Source organism: Clupea harengus, chromosome 1 (genome assembly GCF_900700415.2).
Source record: "Clupea harengus chromosome 1, Ch_v2.0.2, whole genome shotgun sequence".
Lineage (NCBI taxonomy): Eukaryota > Metazoa > Chordata > Actinopteri > Clupeiformes > Clupeidae > Clupea > Clupea harengus.
Genome location: NC_045152.1, coordinates 14697650 through 14716516, shown reverse-complemented (window position 1 = coordinate 14716516; position 18867 = coordinate 14697650). Strand labels below are relative to the sequence as shown.

Below are 18867 nucleotides of genomic sequence, written 5' to 3'. Positions count from 1 at the left end.
GCTTTAAGTTCCTGGGGGTTATCCTCTCAGAGGACCTGAAATGGGTGAGTAACACAACCGCCACAGTCAAGAAAGCACAGCAGCGGCTCTACTTCTTGAGAATACTGAAGAGAAACAACCTGTCTTCCGAGCTGCTTAAGTCTTTTTACCACTGTTGCATTGAAAGTGTCCTCACATACTGTATCACTGCATGGTATGTCAACTGCACAGACAAGGACAGGAAATCCCTCAGTCAGGTCATAAGGTCTGCGGAGAGAATAATTGGACTTTCACTGCCTCCCCTGGAAGACATCTTTAGGACACGCTGCCTCTGCCGAGCATGTGGCATTTTGAAGGATGAGACTCACCCTGCAAACCATCTCTTCACCCTGCTACCCTCTGGCAGGCGCTACCGGGCCACTACAGCCCGCAACTCCAGACTGCAGAACAGTTTCATCCCCAGGGCCATCACAGAACTAAACAATCACACAACCCTCATACCCTCCACCCAGCACAACTGCACTTTTTTTAGTGGTTGCACAAACAAATTTCGTTGTGTATCCAATGCACAATGACAAATAAAGTCTATTCTATTCTATTCTATGTTCATAAAACTTTTGTCTAATAAATCTGACTTTGACTTCCTCATCTTGTGTTAAAAGGTTGTCTAAGGTTGTTCTAATTGCAGATATTTCTGTCAAAATAGTGGGAGATGGGCACTCAACATAAGCATTTTCTTTAGTTTTAAGTTCAGCCATTAACAGATTCTGCTTTTCTCTTTTTTGCCTTTTTTTACTTGCTGAAAAGGAAATAATCAACCCCCTAGCATATGCTTTAGCAGTTTCCCATAGTAAGGCCGGGTTGTCTGTGGATCGAGTGTTAATGGAGATAAAATACTGAAATTCAGTGGTAAAATGAGTAACAAATGTATGATCTTTCAAGATTGATGTGTTCAGTCTCCAGAACTTCACTCCACTATTTACACCCTTGATGGAGAGGTCCAAAATTACCTTGGCATGATCAGAAATCAAAATACTACCAATAGAGCAAGACAAAACCCTGTGCATCGCGAGACCTGACAAGAAAAAGTAGTCAATCCTACTGTGAGAGCCATGAGGTGCAGAAAAGAAAGTATACGCTTTATCAGAAGTGTGAATTGTTCTCCAAACATCAACAAATCCTAAATCCTCACAAATAGAACAGAGTGCCTTAGCCTGTGGTGAAAGACACATAGCTGTAGAAGGTAATTTATCAATAAGTGGGTTTAGTATGCAGTTAAAATCTCCACCTACAATGGCAATATCTGACTGAATCTCAGAAAAGTCCAAGAATACCTTAGTTATAAAGTCAGAGGGGTGAGCAGGAGGGTAGTACACGTTCAGTATAGATATAACTGTACCTTGCAAGATGCCCTTCACAATGACATATCGGCCACTTTTCTCTTTAATACAGTCCAGCAATGAAAACTGCAAGTTCCTTCTCACTAATATAGCCACTCCTCTACTTCTTGAGGTGAATGAGGGAAAAAACACCTGATTAAAACCTTCCTTCTGCAATTTGAGATGCTCTTCATCATCCAAGTGCGTTTCTTGCAGGAGAGCAATATCAATATGCCCTTTTTTCAAAAAACGCAGTATATTTGTTCTTTTAACAGGACTATGAACCCCTTTTATGTTCCATGTACATAGACGTAACTTATTACTCGCCATATGGGCCAACTTTATTCGTTATGTAGAGAGAGTATGCTGAGAACATGAATCCTAAAACATATAATACGACATGTGCAGTCACTGAGCCAAGAGAAGAAAAACAAAAAAAGTAATGTGAACAAGAACTACTATACAAAAATAAACAAATTAAACTTAAATTTTCAAGGGGATTGTCCCTGCTACCTAACCTGCAGGGAGTTCCAAACTTCGCCCACGACAAGACTAAAGAGCTTGCCACCCAATCTTCATTCCTCACCACCATCGTCAAAAAAAACAACAACAACACGTCAGCCTACTCACAGCGGCTATACTTGGCAAATAGAATATAAAGTCTATGTATAGATAAACTCAAACAGGAGGTAACATACCGCATTAATCTTCAAAAATCAGTGTCTGAGTCCAGTCTTCAGTCTGGCATACCTTTGCGTCCTTCTTCTAATGACTGTGCGAGTAATGCGGCATCTTTCGGAGAGTCGAATCTCTTCTGCTTACCATCGACTGTCACCCTTAAAGTAGCCGGATAGAGCAATGCATAGATCACGTTCATTTTCCTTAGTCGGGTCTTCGTGTCATCAAATGCCTTACGCCGCCGAACCACTTCTGCCGAGTAGTCATTGAAGAAAGAAACTTTGGCCTATCTACGAATGCTTTTCCTCTCTCTCTCCTTCCCTCTCTCCCTCTCCCTACCTCTCTCCACTCCAATCTGGCCTATCTACGACTGCTTTTCCTCCCTCTCTCCCTACCTCTCTCTCTCCCTCTCTCCACTCCAATCTGGCCTATCTACGACTGCTTTTCCTCCCTCCCTCTCTCCCTCTCTCCACTCCAATCTGGCCTATTTACGACTGCTTTTCCTCCCTCTCTCTCTCCCTCTCTCCACTCCAATCTGGCCTATCTACGACTGCTTTTCCGCATTCTTAAATCCTGTTCTTAGTTAAGAACAAATCTCAGATAAGAAAACTTTCATGAATACCAGACTTGTCCCAGGAACTTCATAAGTGAAGGTAAGAAGAAATACGTCTTAACTTTTTCTTAACTGCATTCGAAAATGAGGTCCACTGCATGTAGTCACATTAGACCTTACCAAAAGACTCAGCATAAGGTCTTGGGTGATCCTCATTGCAGAAGCAGCCGTAGACTCCATCTTTCTGGCCACACCACTCGTCCTCATTGCAGTCCAGTTCTTCACAGGGGTCAACGACAGCTGCTCAAAAACATGACAAATCCAGATGTATTGGTAGAATGAATTGAAATAGGCATAGGCAGAAACAGGTGGGGTGAAATATGATCGGTGGAGAAACCTGGATGTATCGATAGACCCCTAATTGTAACAGTACAGTAGGAAAGTCATAACAGGCTTTATGCGCAGTAGGTACTGCACTGCAGGAGTAAGTACTGCACTGCAGATCATGCTGATATTGTTATGGCTCAGGCTAAGCAAACAGTCGATGCAGGAACTTTCTGAGGTAGATGTTGATTTATGCCTGGTTTACACCAGAGGTGCTCCCTTCCCTTGCTTTATTATAATACATATATTTCTCTGCTATGTGGTTTACCTGCGTAGACTAAACATGAAATTAGGCATTAATAACATTTGCATCGTTATTTGCCAGCTGAACCACTTCAGACATCTGATGCCATGGAAGATTTGCTCCACAGAATTATGTCCATCACACATCAAAGAGGATTCCAAAGCCAGCTGGACAGTCACAGAGCCTGGAGGTGCAGCACGTGGATAGGTTTGACTATTGATTCAAGATCTAACGGTATCATGCCTCTACTTAGGTAAGATATTTTTTTATTAAATTTCCTAAGCACAACGGTCAAATTCTAGAATATATATTCAAAAGTCTATGGATAGATAGCTAACACTATCCGTGATTATTTTTAAGTTATGATGTAGCTAGCTCTCCTATATGCTAACTGCTCGGGTGATCTTATAACATCATAGGTTTGGTAAATGTGTGGTGTTTTGGTTGTGGTGAGTATGGTAAAGTTAGTGTTGTACCTTCCTCAGTAACGTTATGAATTCAAATGGTCTGTATGCGATTTAGGTCTTAGTATTGCAGAGTCTGTGACCTTATGAGCAACATTCGGCTTAAATAGTTGCATATATTTTGAAAAAATATCCTTAATCCTCCTCTCCGAACTACTGGATGCTGTTTGGTTTTATTGTCTACCGTTTCTTGGACCATAGTTGTTTATTGAGCGAGGTGTATCAAAAATATCTTTTCCACTTTCGTTTGATCTGTAGTTTGTAACGGTAACATCAGTCCACCTGCTGGGGCTGATGATCATGTCATTGGACTTAATAGGTCTTTTGCTTTTAAACAAAAATGTAAGCAATGAAAATGATGTACTCACAGCAATGCAGTGCAGAACGCCATTGTGTTGTTCGGGGCCCCAGCACAGTGCAAGCTGTCTCATAGGCCTGCACCGCTGAGCACAGCATGCCATTGGCTGGTGTGTAGGCACAGAGATCGTACACGCAGGAGGTGAAGTACGCCTGTGGGTCAATATGCAGGTGGCACTGCTGGAACGGGCCGCTGCTGTTGGTGATGATGCTGCACAGATCTGTGTATTCTGCTCTGAAGAGACACATCCCGTCTCCAATCCAGTCACTGGCTCCACATCTAGGGAAGATCAGGAGAAGAACATAATCCACAATGCAGTTCGGGAGATACTGAAAAAAATCAGTATCAAACATGTTGCAAGTTTGAATGTTAAAGGTGCAAATGGCAGCATTGCCAAAAGGTACAATAACTTACATTTTATACCTAGAATTTCTTCACTTTTCAATTCTGAATAGTAAACTGGAGAACTGATTAATAGGCCTGTGTGCCTAAAGGGATGGTCTTTGATATAGTCTGAATAATCCTGAGCATGCAGTCTGCAATTTAATCCCAGTTTGAAAGTCTTGCCCAATACATTTTTTTTTACTTTAACATAAATCATACTCACCCAGGTCTGCTTGCATTTGATTTCCAACTTTGACCAAATTGCCTGTCAGTCTGGGCCAGAGTGCCATTGGGCAGAACCTTGTCGTCTGCTGGGTTGTCATTGTGATTCCCACACATCCCACACACAGATTGATGATAATTTGGATTCAGTCTGACTAGAAGTGTACTACGACCATCAAACTGGACCACCAGCTCCCCTGAGGCATTCACAACCACAAATCCAGCCTCCCGAGTCAACTGCGCCAGGGAGCCAACCTGAATGCTGTTTGCATTGTTGTCTTTACCATCAACCTGAAAACAAAACATAAGAGAGCTACAGTGAGGTGGGGCAGAAGTGTTTGCATTATGTACTGAACTACAAGAACATCCTCACTGAGGAGACCCTTCATGTGCACTGTCCTGTGAGAGGTACCTTGACTCTCCTGTTCTGCCCAATAGTGATGTGGCTTTGTACTCCTCCACGAGAGAGCCACACATCCACAGTGGACACAAAAGACACAATTAAGTTGCCACGGTGACTATTAGCGGCTACTACGCGGAAGGCCAAGGCGTCATATTTCATGTTGCCACAGGTGTGGGTAATCTCATAAGCACAGGTGCCCTGGAGATGGGAATGGAAAAACATGATTATGTACAAAGTTCAAACAAACTCATCTAGAAACAAATTGATGGAGATAATTTCCAAACACTGTTAATGACTTAAGAATATAATAATCAAGTGCCTTGTATTATTAATTACCTTATATGAATCATGTACTTATGTAAGCAGGAACATGGCTTTTCTGTGTTTCTGCGTGTGTGTAACTTAGAATATTAGGTGCCACTTAGTCTGCACATGTACAAGAGCATGTTTAGACCAGAGGTGATAAGAAGGTTCGAACTGTGCTTCTTCCGACCTTGCAAAACTTCCATCCTTGCCTCGGATATCAGAAATCCACCACGTGGTTATCTCGCTGAACGCTCAACTTCTGTCTATATAAACCTTGTGCGATGTGTTTATCAGGGCTTCACTTTCATACTTGTTTTGTGAGTGAGCCCAATTGCAATTGTTGTCTGTCTAATAAATATACTTATATGCAGCACCGGAGTCCTGAGGTAAATAGGGTGAATTTTCACCTAACATATTTGGGGGCTCGTGTCCGGGATTCCAACAACCTCATCGACTCTCCACGCTGGGCTAATCATCAGGACCTGAACCGTACGGAGGCTTACGAGACTCCGTTTTTCTTAAGACCTCAACCTTGAATTGGAAGGAGGCCAGGGCCTGCCAGCATGGAGAGCCGAGAGTGAAGGAATTGAATTGAACTATGGGGGGTGGACTCCGAGCTGTTTGTGAGTATATTGTTTAGTTGTTGAAAATGAACGCCACTATATGGTTCTTGTTTGTTTTGGTTTGTATATACTTGTCTTCAAGTGGGGTTGAGACTAACTTTTTGCCTGTTTGCCGCGGAGTGAAAAGGGGAACAAGAGCCCCTTCCTGAAGAAGAGGGCCTTGCCTGTTCGCCCCGTGTGTTGAACGAATTGCTAGAGTTAAGGAGACTCCTGTCTGTAGTTTTCATGTTTTGGAGCGCTCAAGGTTAAAAAGTACCTCCCTGAAGTGAAACTTTATCTGTTATAATATAAGTACTGTTTACCTTCCCATATGGAAAGAATGGAAGGATAGCGTTCGTTTTTGGAAACGCTAAAGGTTATATGTGACAGAAGACCTGTTGACGTGATCACCCCCCACGAAGGGAATGGTTAGCGCGCGCTAATGATATATAAGCACTGTTCAACCTTCCTGAAGAAGGTACCGAATACGCACAAGGTTACAAGGTTAGACAGGCCTGTGTAGTGGTGGAACGCAAAAGTGTATATGCATAGCGCTGTGATCTGAACTTGAAAACTCTCTAGGCCTATTTTCTCCGGATATTTCTGTATATTTTCCTGTTCGCCTTGTTTGAAGGGAACAAACTTCTCAATTTCTGTTTTCCTGTGAGATCTCCTGATCAGCCTTTGGGGCCTTAGAAAAAAGGCACCTACAAAGGGGTATAATTCAGAGTGAGAACAATACTACAAAATGGAAAACAAGCAATCCTTTGGGTGCCTTAGCAAACAGGCCATACGAAAGGGGTATAATCCAGAGTGAGAGTAATACTACAAAATGGAAAACAAGCAATCTAAAAAAGAAAAAGACATATCCCAGTTAGAAGGAGATATGAAACATATGGAAATACAAGCAAATGCTGACTGTGCAAACATACTGACGAACTTTTTACCATGGGTAAAACACAGATAATTGTAATCATAATTTATGTAATTAAAGATTTCGCATTACTGAGATGCCTTGACCCAGAACCAGTAGGGGACTGATCACCCCAGGGAAATTCCCTGGCCTCAACCTCCTCACCAAACGAGTGAGACGGGGGCCCTCTGGTCGGGCTCGGGTTGACTCAGCATTGCGATCTCAAGAACAAAATGAGAAGGTAAAATAGAAAGTAATAATAAGAAGGTAAAATGGAAAGTAAAAATAAGAAGGTCAGTGGGAAGTTAAGAAGAAGAAGAAAAAGAAAGTGAGGAAAGTGAAGTGTTAAAATAGAAAGTAAGAAGAAAGAGACATCTAAAAGCAAGTCTAAAAGAGTCGAGATCAGTTAGAGGTATTAAGAGAAATACATAAAATAACTTAAAAAAATGGGAAAAAGTGCGTCAAAATCAGAAGACGTACATGATAATGGCAATAAGAGGTGATTTAAAGTGTCTACAACAAGAAGAAAATTGTAACACTGATATGAAAATGTTTTTACATTATTGGTTGCGCCAAACAGAGCAAAGCTTACGGTAATGGTGGCAAGAAAGCCAATGATTTTTTGTTTTGTTTTGTTTTGTTTTGTTTTGTTTTGTGTGACTCTGATTACTCTAATTAGATGCCCAGAACAGTAAGGTTGTAAGAAGAAAGAGACATCTAAAAGAGTCTGAAAACAGGAGAGATATTTAAAAAATACAGATTATGTTTCAAAAACATGCCCTACAAACTTATTAGGAAGAGATGTGATATGGGTTGGCCATTAGAATTGTTCCAACAATACATGGGTTTTAGAATAAATTAAACAATGGTGTGTCAAAGAAATGGTGTCTCAAAATATTACTATGTATAGAATATACACTGTTTAGCCCCAAAAAGATTTAAAGAGAAATTGAAGCCTGTCACACTAACTACATTAACCTAGACTGATGCATTGGACTAACACAGACTGGGTGGGGGTTGAGTGCTGGCTCAAAAGAATATGCTGTTCCTCCAGATAAGAAGACCTGCAAACAACATACCCTGATGTTGTTAAGATTTTTAGCAGAAACAAGGCCACAAAATTTGCAGCTATGGCCCACTAAAATAAAGCTATCTTTAAAAAGCACCACAGCCACAGACAAAGAAATAAATGATGTCTTAGCACATCCATGACATGACAAAGCCATTCGTACAAACTATAGACTGGAAAAAAGGTTATATAACATCTGTGTTAATGGATAAGTGGGGACTTAAAGTTGATACCAGTGGCATACTATTCAACACGGCTAGATCCAGTAGCCCAAGCAATGTCTGAATGTTTACAAGCAGTAGTGGCTGCAGGCCTCTGCTCCTATTGTACTAAACAGACACTTACACTGAAAGTTACTTATTTCTTTTAAATTTTTATTTTTTGTTTGCTCACTCAGCCTCGTATCAATATTGAGCGCTGCGTGACATTTAACCCAGTTACACTTTTACTTACAGCAGAGAACAGATAAAACTATGGCAGCTAGAGCTGACCTACAAGATATGCCTTTTCCAGAAGCTGATTTAACTATTGTTTGTTGATGGTTCAAGCAAATAAACCTTGAACGCATAGCCACTACTTCCACACTATTCTGCACAAGCAGCGGAACTAATTGAACTGATTGCACACACATGCAAAAGACCCGGTTTCATTGGGAAACCACAAAGCAGACAAGGCCACTAACCAGGCCAAACTACAACAACCATCTGACACATACACAATTGAAGAATTAGATCTCACAATATTAAAAGATATGCTGCAATATTGAGCCATGGTGAAAACATGCCTCAATAAGTGGGGATAGTAAGCATATATTTGTACTTTATATTTCATGAGAAAGATGTTTAATCATTCATTATTGATTTTATTGGGTTAAATCCCAACGAAAGAAAGAAATATTGTCTAGCCATAGACAGCCATTGTTCATACAACCCCCAGTCAGCAGGACTGGTAGAAAAGAATGAACCAAACTATTAAAAGTTAATTGAGAATCCAAGAGTGAAATTAGTGAAATTAAGCATGCATGTTGTTATCACTGTTTGAAATGATGTATGGAAGAATCTACACTGCCTAAACTCTCAAACTATTTGCTGAAACAGACAAAGAGATTGAATATACATTTGCAGAATTTATGTCAAAGATGATGTCGAAACTAAATGCTCTCAGACTTCTTTCCCCTACACAGGAACACTGTGAGGCTGAATTCAAGGTTGGACCAGGAGATTGGGTCCTAATCAACAGCCTCAAAAGAAAACACTGCCATTCGTCCAAGTGGGACAGACCATAACAAGTGCTACTGTCAACACCTACCGCAGTCAAAATAGCTGATAGAGCCACGTGGATACTTCTGGCTCAATGCAAACGGGTAAGCCTGCACACGGCTGAGGCAGAGGAATAAAGATCATCTTTCTTTGCTGTTTCCAGGGTGTGCCCACTGTGACAGAAGACCAGCCTACAAAGGGGTTTAGATGTTTAGATTCTATTCGTCTCAACCGCTGGCAGAAGATACAGTACTGTCCTGGGGGATTAGAACCTAGTGGAAATTGTGGAGTGAGAGGTCTCTTCCTCTGCAAAGTCATGGGAGGTTACCAAAAAGTGGGCCAAAGGATGTGGGGGACTCTTAGCAACGACTGTAGGATTTTACATTGTTGTTCTAGTAACACACTTATGAATGATACAGCAAACACAGGCCCTGGACGAATATCCACGATGGGGCCCGGCTAAAGATCATCCGTGATGGAAATGGGTAAATCAGACCATCAGAACGCAAGTACCACAAGTTAGTTTAGTCTGTTTAGTCTGTGCGGGGCCCAGGATGCCGACCAAACCACTCCTGGCGACCCCTGTACCTTATGACATAGATCACTACAAAAACGAATTTAGAGAAACTGAAGCCTGGAAGAAACATGTCAACTTACTCTTAGCTATCAAAAGCTTGTGTGAGATGTGCCATCCAGCGGACACCTCGTGTCGTAGAAAAGAATGTTCATATCTTCCTGCCAATGTAACTACATACAACAGCCAATGTGTTCTGCAGAATGTTTGCTGATGATGGGAAATAGGGCGTTTAATGATACAGCTATACAGCATGACTGTTCACATTTTTACTGACCCTACATGCCAGACAATGTTGCCCCACCTCCACACATTATTAGAAAAGATGCTCTGTTTTGAATGCTATTTAAAACCTGGGGAAAAGAACGATCCACACCTAGGACACTGGACACAATGTAAAATGTGATAGATAATGGGAAAGAAATACAGTTAAATACTTCCACTGAATGTAGAATAGCGGGGATGTGTTTGAATGGCAGACTTCTTGAAGTACAGGATATAGCCATAGCTGATAAGTGGGGATGGTGAATTAAGAGCTACAATACCTGTGGGTTGGTCTGGGCCTTGTGCTAGAACAATGTTGGTACAACCTTTTCAGATTTCCCTCAGGTCCAAGACTCACCAGTACCTGAGGAACGTTCCAATGCATTCCGTACGAGGGAGGAGAGAAGCAGGGGATGACAGCGGGATCTGGTCCGATGGCCTGGGCATTCCCTGAGGCATTCCAGACCACTACAAAGCCTTGAACCCAGCAGCCAATGGCCTGGCATCTACCCTCTGCCCTGGTGCGTCATCGGAGCACACACAGATTGGATTAACTTCCTTTACTACGCTGAGATGAAGTTCCAAAACCTGACCAGAGACAGACTACAAAAGATCAGAGAAGAACTACACGGCAACTCCAGGTTTAACGCGGCAAAAAAACAACCGTGCTTGAAATTCTCACTGCCATGAATGGAGGCATTTGTGTCATGCTTGGTACTGACCAATGTTGCACATATGTCCCTGATAACACCCGAGATGGGAAAGACATAGATCTGATCCTACAAAAGATGCAAAAAAGTTGTCCAACAGAATGCCTGATGGGGAACAGGGCCTTCGAGGACAGAGCAAAGAGGCCTTGTTCGAATGTTATCTGAAGCCTAGGCGAGCTAATGACACACACACAGTCGACACCCACTATGTTGGCCTACAAATGCAAAGTATACAAATGTGTGATGAGAAATATGATGACATTTTAAATGATTAACTTATGGAGTGATGTTCAGTAAATGATCTCTGTTCCGAAAATCCATGTGATTAAGCTCAGAGTGATGATTTTGAAGTTATCCATTGAAATTGATAATTGACGAATTAAGAAAGATGATTTGTGATTTTAATTGTGATTTTGAATTATCCATTGAAACGGATAAAAGGAGGGACTGATGGAGATAATTTCCAAACACTGTTAATGACTTAAGAATATAATAATCAAGTGCCTTGTATTATTAATTACCTTATATGAATCATGTACTTATGTAAGCAGGAACATGGCTTTTCTGTGTTTCTGCGTGTGTGTAACTTAGAATATTAGGTGCCACTTAGTCTGCACATGTACAAGAGCATGTTTAGACCAGAGGTGATAAGAAGGTTCGAACTGTGCTTCTTCCGACCTTGCAAAACTTCCATCCTTGCCTCGGATATCAGAAATCCACCACGTGGTTATCTCGCTGAACGCTCAACTTCTGTCTATATAAACCTTGTGCGATGTGTTTATCAGGGCTTCACTTTCATACTTGTTTTGTGAGTGAGCCCAATTGCAATTGTTGTCTGTCTAATAAATATACTTATATGCAGCACCGGAGTCCTGAGGTAAATAGGGTGAATTTTCACCTAACACAAATGTCTTAGAATTAGGACCTTTCTTTCCATTTGATTTTTAGATTTCTTTCCTCTCCATCCTACCTGAAAGTGAGCCAAAGCCCCATCGAAGGTGAGGTAGTGAGGGTCTCCCCAGACAGTGCAGGTTGACAGGTGACTATAGCAACCCCGGCGACCATCTCTGACAGAGCACTCCTGAGTTGGGGGGCAAAAGGACTGGGTGCAGCGGAGGTCATTTTGGGCCAAACACTCACAGTGCTGAGAGCAGGCTTGTGTCCAGAACTGTTCCCCGATCTGACAACACAAGAGAGCAACACTGACATGAAAAAATACTTGCTAGAAGTCATAATGTTATATTGTTATGTGCTCCTTAAAATTACTGCATAATTTGACCTTGACCCATGGTCATTTTGTAATTACCTCAAAGTAGAAGCCGTCATAAAGACAGCCACACTGTTCCACAGGGACACAGCGCCCCCCGCTCCTCACAAATCCATCATCACAGAAACAGCCCTCAGCACAGGTCCTGTCACAGCTGGCATCAATGCTGCTGGCACAGGTGTGCCCACACTCTGTGCCACACAGGTCGTAGTGGCTATTCTCTGGACACTCCATTTCTGTTGACGTGGGTAATGGCTTTGTTACTTTCTTGACATAATAATCAACATTGCACCTGTAAAGCTGAAAGGTGAAGTACATGATTCTAACCAACACTGCAGCTGTAAAGCTGAAAGGTGCAGTCCCTGATTCATATCCAATTCACATTTTGTCAAATTCCATATATTGTTCCTCACGGCCCTCTACCAGGCCAGTCTGCGTGTGCACTCAAAACAACTCTGGAGCTCACACACAGTCCTGGCTCTGTAAAGTAGGAACAAACCTAGTGGCTTAGACCAAGCAATAAACCATTTAAACCATCAACGTGTGGCATCAGGCACATGGAAGAGAGGGATGTAATATGATGAACACAAATATCAACAACCTTTTTGCCAGAATGACGGATTGTACCTTGAATAGATATTTGAAATACATTGTTTTGATTTCTTCTGGTAAGATGCAAAAGATTGAAACAGCAAAAAGTGCATTGAGTTTGAGCCAGGTCCTGGAAACTTACGGCAGGTGCTATTTTGACGCCAGGGGTAGATGATGACATTTGCAGTTTGGCATGCGCTGACATATGCTTCCATGGAACGGCACAGGACATCGTTTCTGCCCCCAGACAGGCACACGTCAAAGACACAGTCGTTAAAGAATGGCTGGGGGTCCACGTGGGCATGGCAGAAGCTCAGTGGTCCATTGCTAGCTCTGAGTAGCTCACACTGGGCACGGGCTCTCCAGTCATCTTGGCACACTGGGCAGGAGTTTCCACATCCTCCAGTACAGGGCATGCCGTCATCAACCTTCCAGTAGTCTCCAAAATCAGAAGCAAGGAAGGCCACAGAGCCAGAACCCTCTTCCTCGATAGTCAAGTCGTCACCCTGGAGGCCGTTGAAGTTTCCACACAGGCCACATGTGGCACCACTGTAGTTGGATGGCACTGTGATGTCCAACACCCAACCGCCATCATAACTGACAGTCAGACCAAAGTCTGTTTTCACAAACGTGTGCAGTCCGTTGGCATAGACAGACACTCTGCCCCCATCAAGAAGGATTGGCAGGTTTCTTGTCTCCCCATTCACCTGAAGTCAGAGTAACTTTTTTATGAGAGGATTTCATGTGTTTGTGTATAATTGCATTTGAATAGGATTATATGACAAGCAGAGACTAATCTCATCTAATAACTAACTAATTTTACTTCAGCATTAATAACTAATGTTATCACAACAAATAAGAAAGGGTGAGGAAATATAATTACTAATCCTTTTTATTTTTATTTTTATTGCTTAACAAACTAGTTCTTCAAGCATGATAAGCAGTCACTCGAGAAAAGATGACAGGTTGAGAAACTGGTTCCACCATGATGGAATGAGAATGAAGATAACCTAAACAATAATTTTAACTTAACCCTTACCTGCACAGTCGCCCGATTGTCTTTTGAGATGTACACCAGATGTCCAGACACATTGACGTAAACTGCCACAGTGATGGAGACCTGCAGACCATTCCATGCCTCATTCCTGGCCTCCACCTGAAAGTGAGGTAGGCCTCGTGTTCCATTGCAAACTGTTGCCAGGACATAACGACATGTACCCTGGAAGTCAAAGGTGCGTCTGTCAAAGGAGGTGTAGTGTGGGTCTCCAGAGGCCGAGCAGGTGGCTTCAGGTTTAGGATGGCAACCGTACTGTCCATCCACGACTCGACAAGAGTCCTGAGCACCACAAGAAGAGGCCATGCAATGTGACTGTCCGGTGATGCCATTACACTGGCACAGGCACTGGCACTCCTCACCATACCAGTAGCGCTCTCCACTCTGTCTATAGCGCCCGCCATGGTGGCAGCCACAACCCATGGGTGGCACACAACGATCCCCACTCAGGAGGAACCCGTCATTACACTGGCACCCCTCCTGACAAGGCTGAGTACAAAGGAAGGGGAAAGACAGGCTTGGGCAGGAAGCTGGGCAGGATGTTCCACATGGCTCATAATGGCTGTTGGGTGGGCAGGTTACCTCTATAAAGATGAATCAAAGGTCAGTTTAGTTTCAAAAGATTCCTTTTGCTATTTACATCTTTTACAAAGTCAGGATTAACAGAGGTGATTGGTCTTACCACAGTTAGTGATGTTCCTCCATTCCCCTACCGTGAGTCCACTCTGTTGGCAAAGAAGGGTGTAGCCACGCAGTGCCTCGCACAGTGCCTCTCGAGTACCACGTGTTCTCGCTAGAGCCTGGACACAGTCTTCAATCCGTCCCCAGGGGTCCAGCCTTGCTTGGCACTGGCTAAAAGGCCCCTGTGCCCATCCCATGATGCCACAGAGCTCCCTGAACTGGCTAGTGTTCTGGTAGTGTCTGGGTTCCCAGGCCGGAGGTTCCACACAGAATGCTGACAGGGAGCCATCTCTCCAGCTGTCCCCAAACTGCTGTGAGTCGTAGAGGGGAACTCCAGTGGGGGAGAGGAAGTCGTCGCGAAGGTCTCCATTCAGATCTCCACACAGGCCTCCTAGAGTGCCGTTGTAGTTGCCAGGAGCGGTAATGCGGATGACATGTGGCCAGTCAGCTCTCACCAGCACTCCAAAGTTGGTCTCTATGACAACACCTTGTACACTGCTGTGGTAGATGCGAATATGACCTGAGCTGACACTGAAAGGAATGCCCACTGTTTGCCCATCCACCTAATGAGAGAACATTAGGTTCATGCTTAGAGATCTGTATCACGGTATTGCAAGTGAGAACTGTTTTCTGTGTCAGGCTCGGTAGTTAGACATGTCTGTGTATAAGTACATGTAAACAACTTACCTTTGTTGTGGCTCCTTCCCCTATCTCCACAGAAACTTGTGTTCCTTCTGCTTCAAACTTCAGGTGTCTACCAAAATCTCTAAGACCTGTGGGAACTTTCTCAACACTTACTTGAAAATGAGGTAATTGTGATTGTCCCCTGACCCTCGCCAATGTCAGACTACAGGCACCTGGGTAATGGAAGGTATTTCCATCAAAGGTGCGATACGACCCATAACCCTCCACCCAGCAGGTGGCGTAGCTGAGAGGTCTGCAGCTCCGCACACCACCGTGGGCCCCACACACCTCCAGCTCACTGCAGCTGTGTGTCTGGCAGCTCATTGTCCCATGAGTACAGTGGCAGCGCCTCCCACAGTCCTGGTCTAGCACCACTGTCTCCCCAGTTGTATAGTACCGCCCCTCGAAGGTGCAGCCACAGTCACTCTGCAGAACACACTCCCCACCGCTTAGGACATAGCCAGCATTACAGATGCAGCTCTCCAGGTTGGGCAGTGGGCAATTCTTTGGAGCATTGGGGTTGCTGCAGGTTGCAGGGCATCCAGTTCCTTGAGACTCAAAATGGCTGTTTGCTTGACAGGGGATTTCTACGGAAGGAAAAAATGGGTGTGTTTGTCGGTAGGGAAAACGTATGGCTAAGGAATGTGTATTAAAACCGGATGTCGTCACTTTAATCCGGTCTCTGGTTGGATAAAACTTTTCAACAGAAATGGACAAGGACCTTTGATTTATTCTTTAGGAACCATGCCGATGCCTGACTTTTAATGTTGTGTGACGTTGTTGAAGTTCAAGTTCAACATTAATAGCGATTGAATTACCCTTGTGTCGTGTAATCGCTAGCGGTAAATAAACGTTAATAACTTGAATGACTGATTAAGGATATATGTTACACATCACAAACACACGTAATCGATGGGTTTTGGGGGAAATTAGGTAATTGGTTAGCTTAAATTGCAGTATCTTAGGCGAGCTAATTGACCTGGCTAGCTATAGCGGAATTAACAGTGCTAGCTTTGTGTTTGGTCATATAGCTTCGTAAAAGTTCGGTTAACAAGTCACTTGTGTGTTTAGTTGTATGACTTCGTAAAAGTTCGGTTAACAAGTCAATTGAGCATTAAGCCACCTGACTATAATGGATCTATTCATATTAGCATGCTGACGTTATACTTATTAGCAGCGAGGCTAGCTAGCTACTATGTGTTCCAAAGGATTGTTGGTCTAAGCGTTAGCTTCAGTTAAGTCCTGCAATGCTCTGCAACATTCGTGTACCACATGAACAACTAACCGAGTCAATGTAGACATAGGTTAAGAAGTCACTTGTGTGTTTAGTTGTATGACTTTGTAAAAGTTCGGTTAACAAGTCAATTGAGCATTAAGCCACCTGACTATAATGGGTCTATTCATATCAGCATGCTAACGTTAGACTTATTAGCAGCGAGGCTAGCTAGCTACTATGTGTTCCAATTGGATTGTTGGTCTAAGCGTTAGCTTCAGTTAAGACCTACGTGTACCACATGAACAACTAACAGAGTCAATGTAGACATATAAAAAGTTGTGTAGATAGCTTTATTCACATAAGCCGTATAACTTCACAAAAATTATAATAATTTAAAGAAAACCGATCGTTTGCATGTCAGGCGATCAACACAGCTTCTCAACTAAAAAGTAAAGGTCCTTGTCCATTTCTGTTGAAAAGTTTTATCCAACCAGAGACCGGATTAAAGTGACGACATCCGGTTTTAATACACATTCCTTGCCATACGTTTTCCCTACCGACAGTATTCAATGCCTGTGTCAGACAACTTTTCCAAACAGACATGGTTACTGGATTCATCATATTGTACCTGAGAGAAGCAGTACTCACCACAGAATCCCTCTCTCCTCCACTGGCCCAACTGAATGCCCTCTTGTTGACACTGGGCAGCATACACGTTGAGTGCTTGGCAGAGGATGGGCTGGTAGCCGTCACCCACACACAGATCATACACACAATTTTCTACAAAGCTCTGTGGAGACAGCATTGAGTGACAGGAAACAAACGGGCCGACATTATTGCTGAGGATTCCACAGTGGGCAGTGTTTCCGTAAAGAGTCCTTTGGTTATCGGTGCAAGCAGCACAAGCCAGTCCTGCACATTGCACGTCCTGGCAGCCTGGGTCAGTGTCCCCTGGGGCCTTCCAGCTGTTGGCAAACTCCACGTCTGAGCTCACAAGCTGCCCATCACGGGTTCGAAAGTCATCATGACGGTGTTGGTTGAAGTTGCCACACAGGCCACAGGTAGCGTTCTGGTACTCGTAGGGCACTGAGATTCTGACATAGTGATAGGCATCGTAGGTGACCAGCAGGCCAAAGTTTGTAGTGACAGCCACAGAGAAACCTGATTGGTAGACCTGGATTTCCCCATTCCATAGGGTAAATGGGGTCGTCACAAAACTACCGTTCACCTGAAGAAGAATGCTACCATTAACACTGGGCTAAATGGAAGAGAACAGTTTGAGCTTAAATTTGTATATTTGGTGTCTGGATAAGTTTGGTATATATTCATGTTATGAAGTATACTGTACTTACCAATACTTGGTAATGATGGCCTTTGACCAGCTCAATTTCCTCACCGTAAACCCACACTCTTACAAGACGGGTCCACGACACACGTGTGCTGCCCCGATGCTCATTCTTCCCTTCAATACGATAGTATGGCAGTCCATTGCCACAAGCCTGGTAGACGTATAAGTGAAAATAATTAAAGCTCCCAAACTAAGACCCAATTATCCCATATTTTTAAAGGCAATAACTGAATCATACCTCGGAGAGTATGTACGTGCAGGTTCCCTGGAAATGAAAGACTTTCCCGTCAAAGGTGTAGTAGTGGGGGTCACCAGAGATGGTGCAGGTGCGTCGCTGAATATTCTGGCAGGAATACTGGAAGGCTGTTGGACGACACACCTGGGAAAAGGTGCAGGGCTGTTGCTGGCACTGGAGGAGGCCTCCACTGACGCAGGTGCATCTTTGCTGACAGCTGGCATCTGTCCAGAAAGAGTCTCCAACCTGCACAGGTAAACCTAAGCCAGGTGTCTGCATTAGTTTTGTTTTGCTATTGCTTAAGAGTAATCTTTGCAGTAAGGTATGACTGTATGCCAACGTATATAGTAAATTGCTCTATGGGTTAATTCCCACACTGGTCGAATAAAGAATGTCGATTTTTAAATCACCATTATATTGGCAGCCTTGTGGTCCATCATCAACCCGGAAGGCCCAGCGACCTGGTCTGTTGACGTTGCTAGTGTGCCTTAAATTGCTGATGCTGCTCATGAAGGAGCCAGGGATTGAGAAATGATGTGTTGAGTTGATGGTGTCAAAGCCAGCCTAACAACCAAGAATGTGAGGGTTGAAATGAAAAGTACATCCATTTCTTTCTATACTTTAATGTTATAGGTCTGGCCCATTCTTGATGGGGGGGGGTGAGAACCTCAGTACATCTTGGCCTGTATGGTCTGCTTACCTGCACATGATGGCGTGTCGCAGCAATGGCACCATAATTCATCAGTACAAATGAGACTTGAGCCCCTGAGATCAGGACCACTTGGAATGATGTTTCCTTGGATAATGAGACAAGAGTAGGATGTTGAAGTAGTGATTGGAGTATAAGTGAATAGTTTTACTTTTAAATAATTTCAAAAAAGTAGTTAATGAACGCGTTAGCTAGGCTAGTGCATCGAGATGGAGGACCGCGGAACACCTGCTGTTGTTCCAGTCGGATATGCTATGGCACAGATATCACCTCCAAACCCTTTGAACATGGGAGCTTCAGACTTGTATACGGAATATACACTTTGGATGGAGTCTTT

At 43.3% G+C, this 18867-nt stretch overlaps 1 protein-coding gene across 1 annotated transcript in view; it reads right to left on the bottom strand.

Annotated features, from left to right (window-relative positions):
* Nucleotides 1–18653, bottom strand: part of LOC116220052 (alpha-tectorin-like) — a gene marked incomplete at its 5' end in the record, with an annotated part of 33128 nt that extends 14475 nt beyond the window's left edge. The window contains 15 exons of the mRNA XM_031565359.2: nucleotides 2770–2889; nucleotides 4050–4318; nucleotides 4647–4936; nucleotides 5058–5246; nucleotides 11716–11925; nucleotides 12052–12248; nucleotides 12746–13310; nucleotides 13643–14241; nucleotides 14340–14901; nucleotides 15026–15609; nucleotides 16887–17466; nucleotides 17591–17737; nucleotides 17825–18081; nucleotides 18232–18385; nucleotides 18522–18653. Coding sequence (XP_031421219.1) covers nucleotides 2770–2889; nucleotides 4050–4318; nucleotides 4647–4936; nucleotides 5058–5246; nucleotides 11716–11925; nucleotides 12052–12248; nucleotides 12746–13310; nucleotides 13643–14241; nucleotides 14340–14901; nucleotides 15026–15609; nucleotides 16887–17466; nucleotides 17591–17737; nucleotides 17825–18081; nucleotides 18232–18385; nucleotides 18522–18653 — 4855 coding nt within the window. The remainder of the gene's footprint in view (nucleotides 1–2769; nucleotides 2890–4049; nucleotides 4319–4646; nucleotides 4937–5057; nucleotides 5247–11715; nucleotides 11926–12051; nucleotides 12249–12745; nucleotides 13311–13642; nucleotides 14242–14339; nucleotides 14902–15025; nucleotides 15610–16886; nucleotides 17467–17590; nucleotides 17738–17824; nucleotides 18082–18231; nucleotides 18386–18521) is intronic.
* Between the last annotated feature and the right edge of the window lie 214 nt (nucleotides 18654–18867).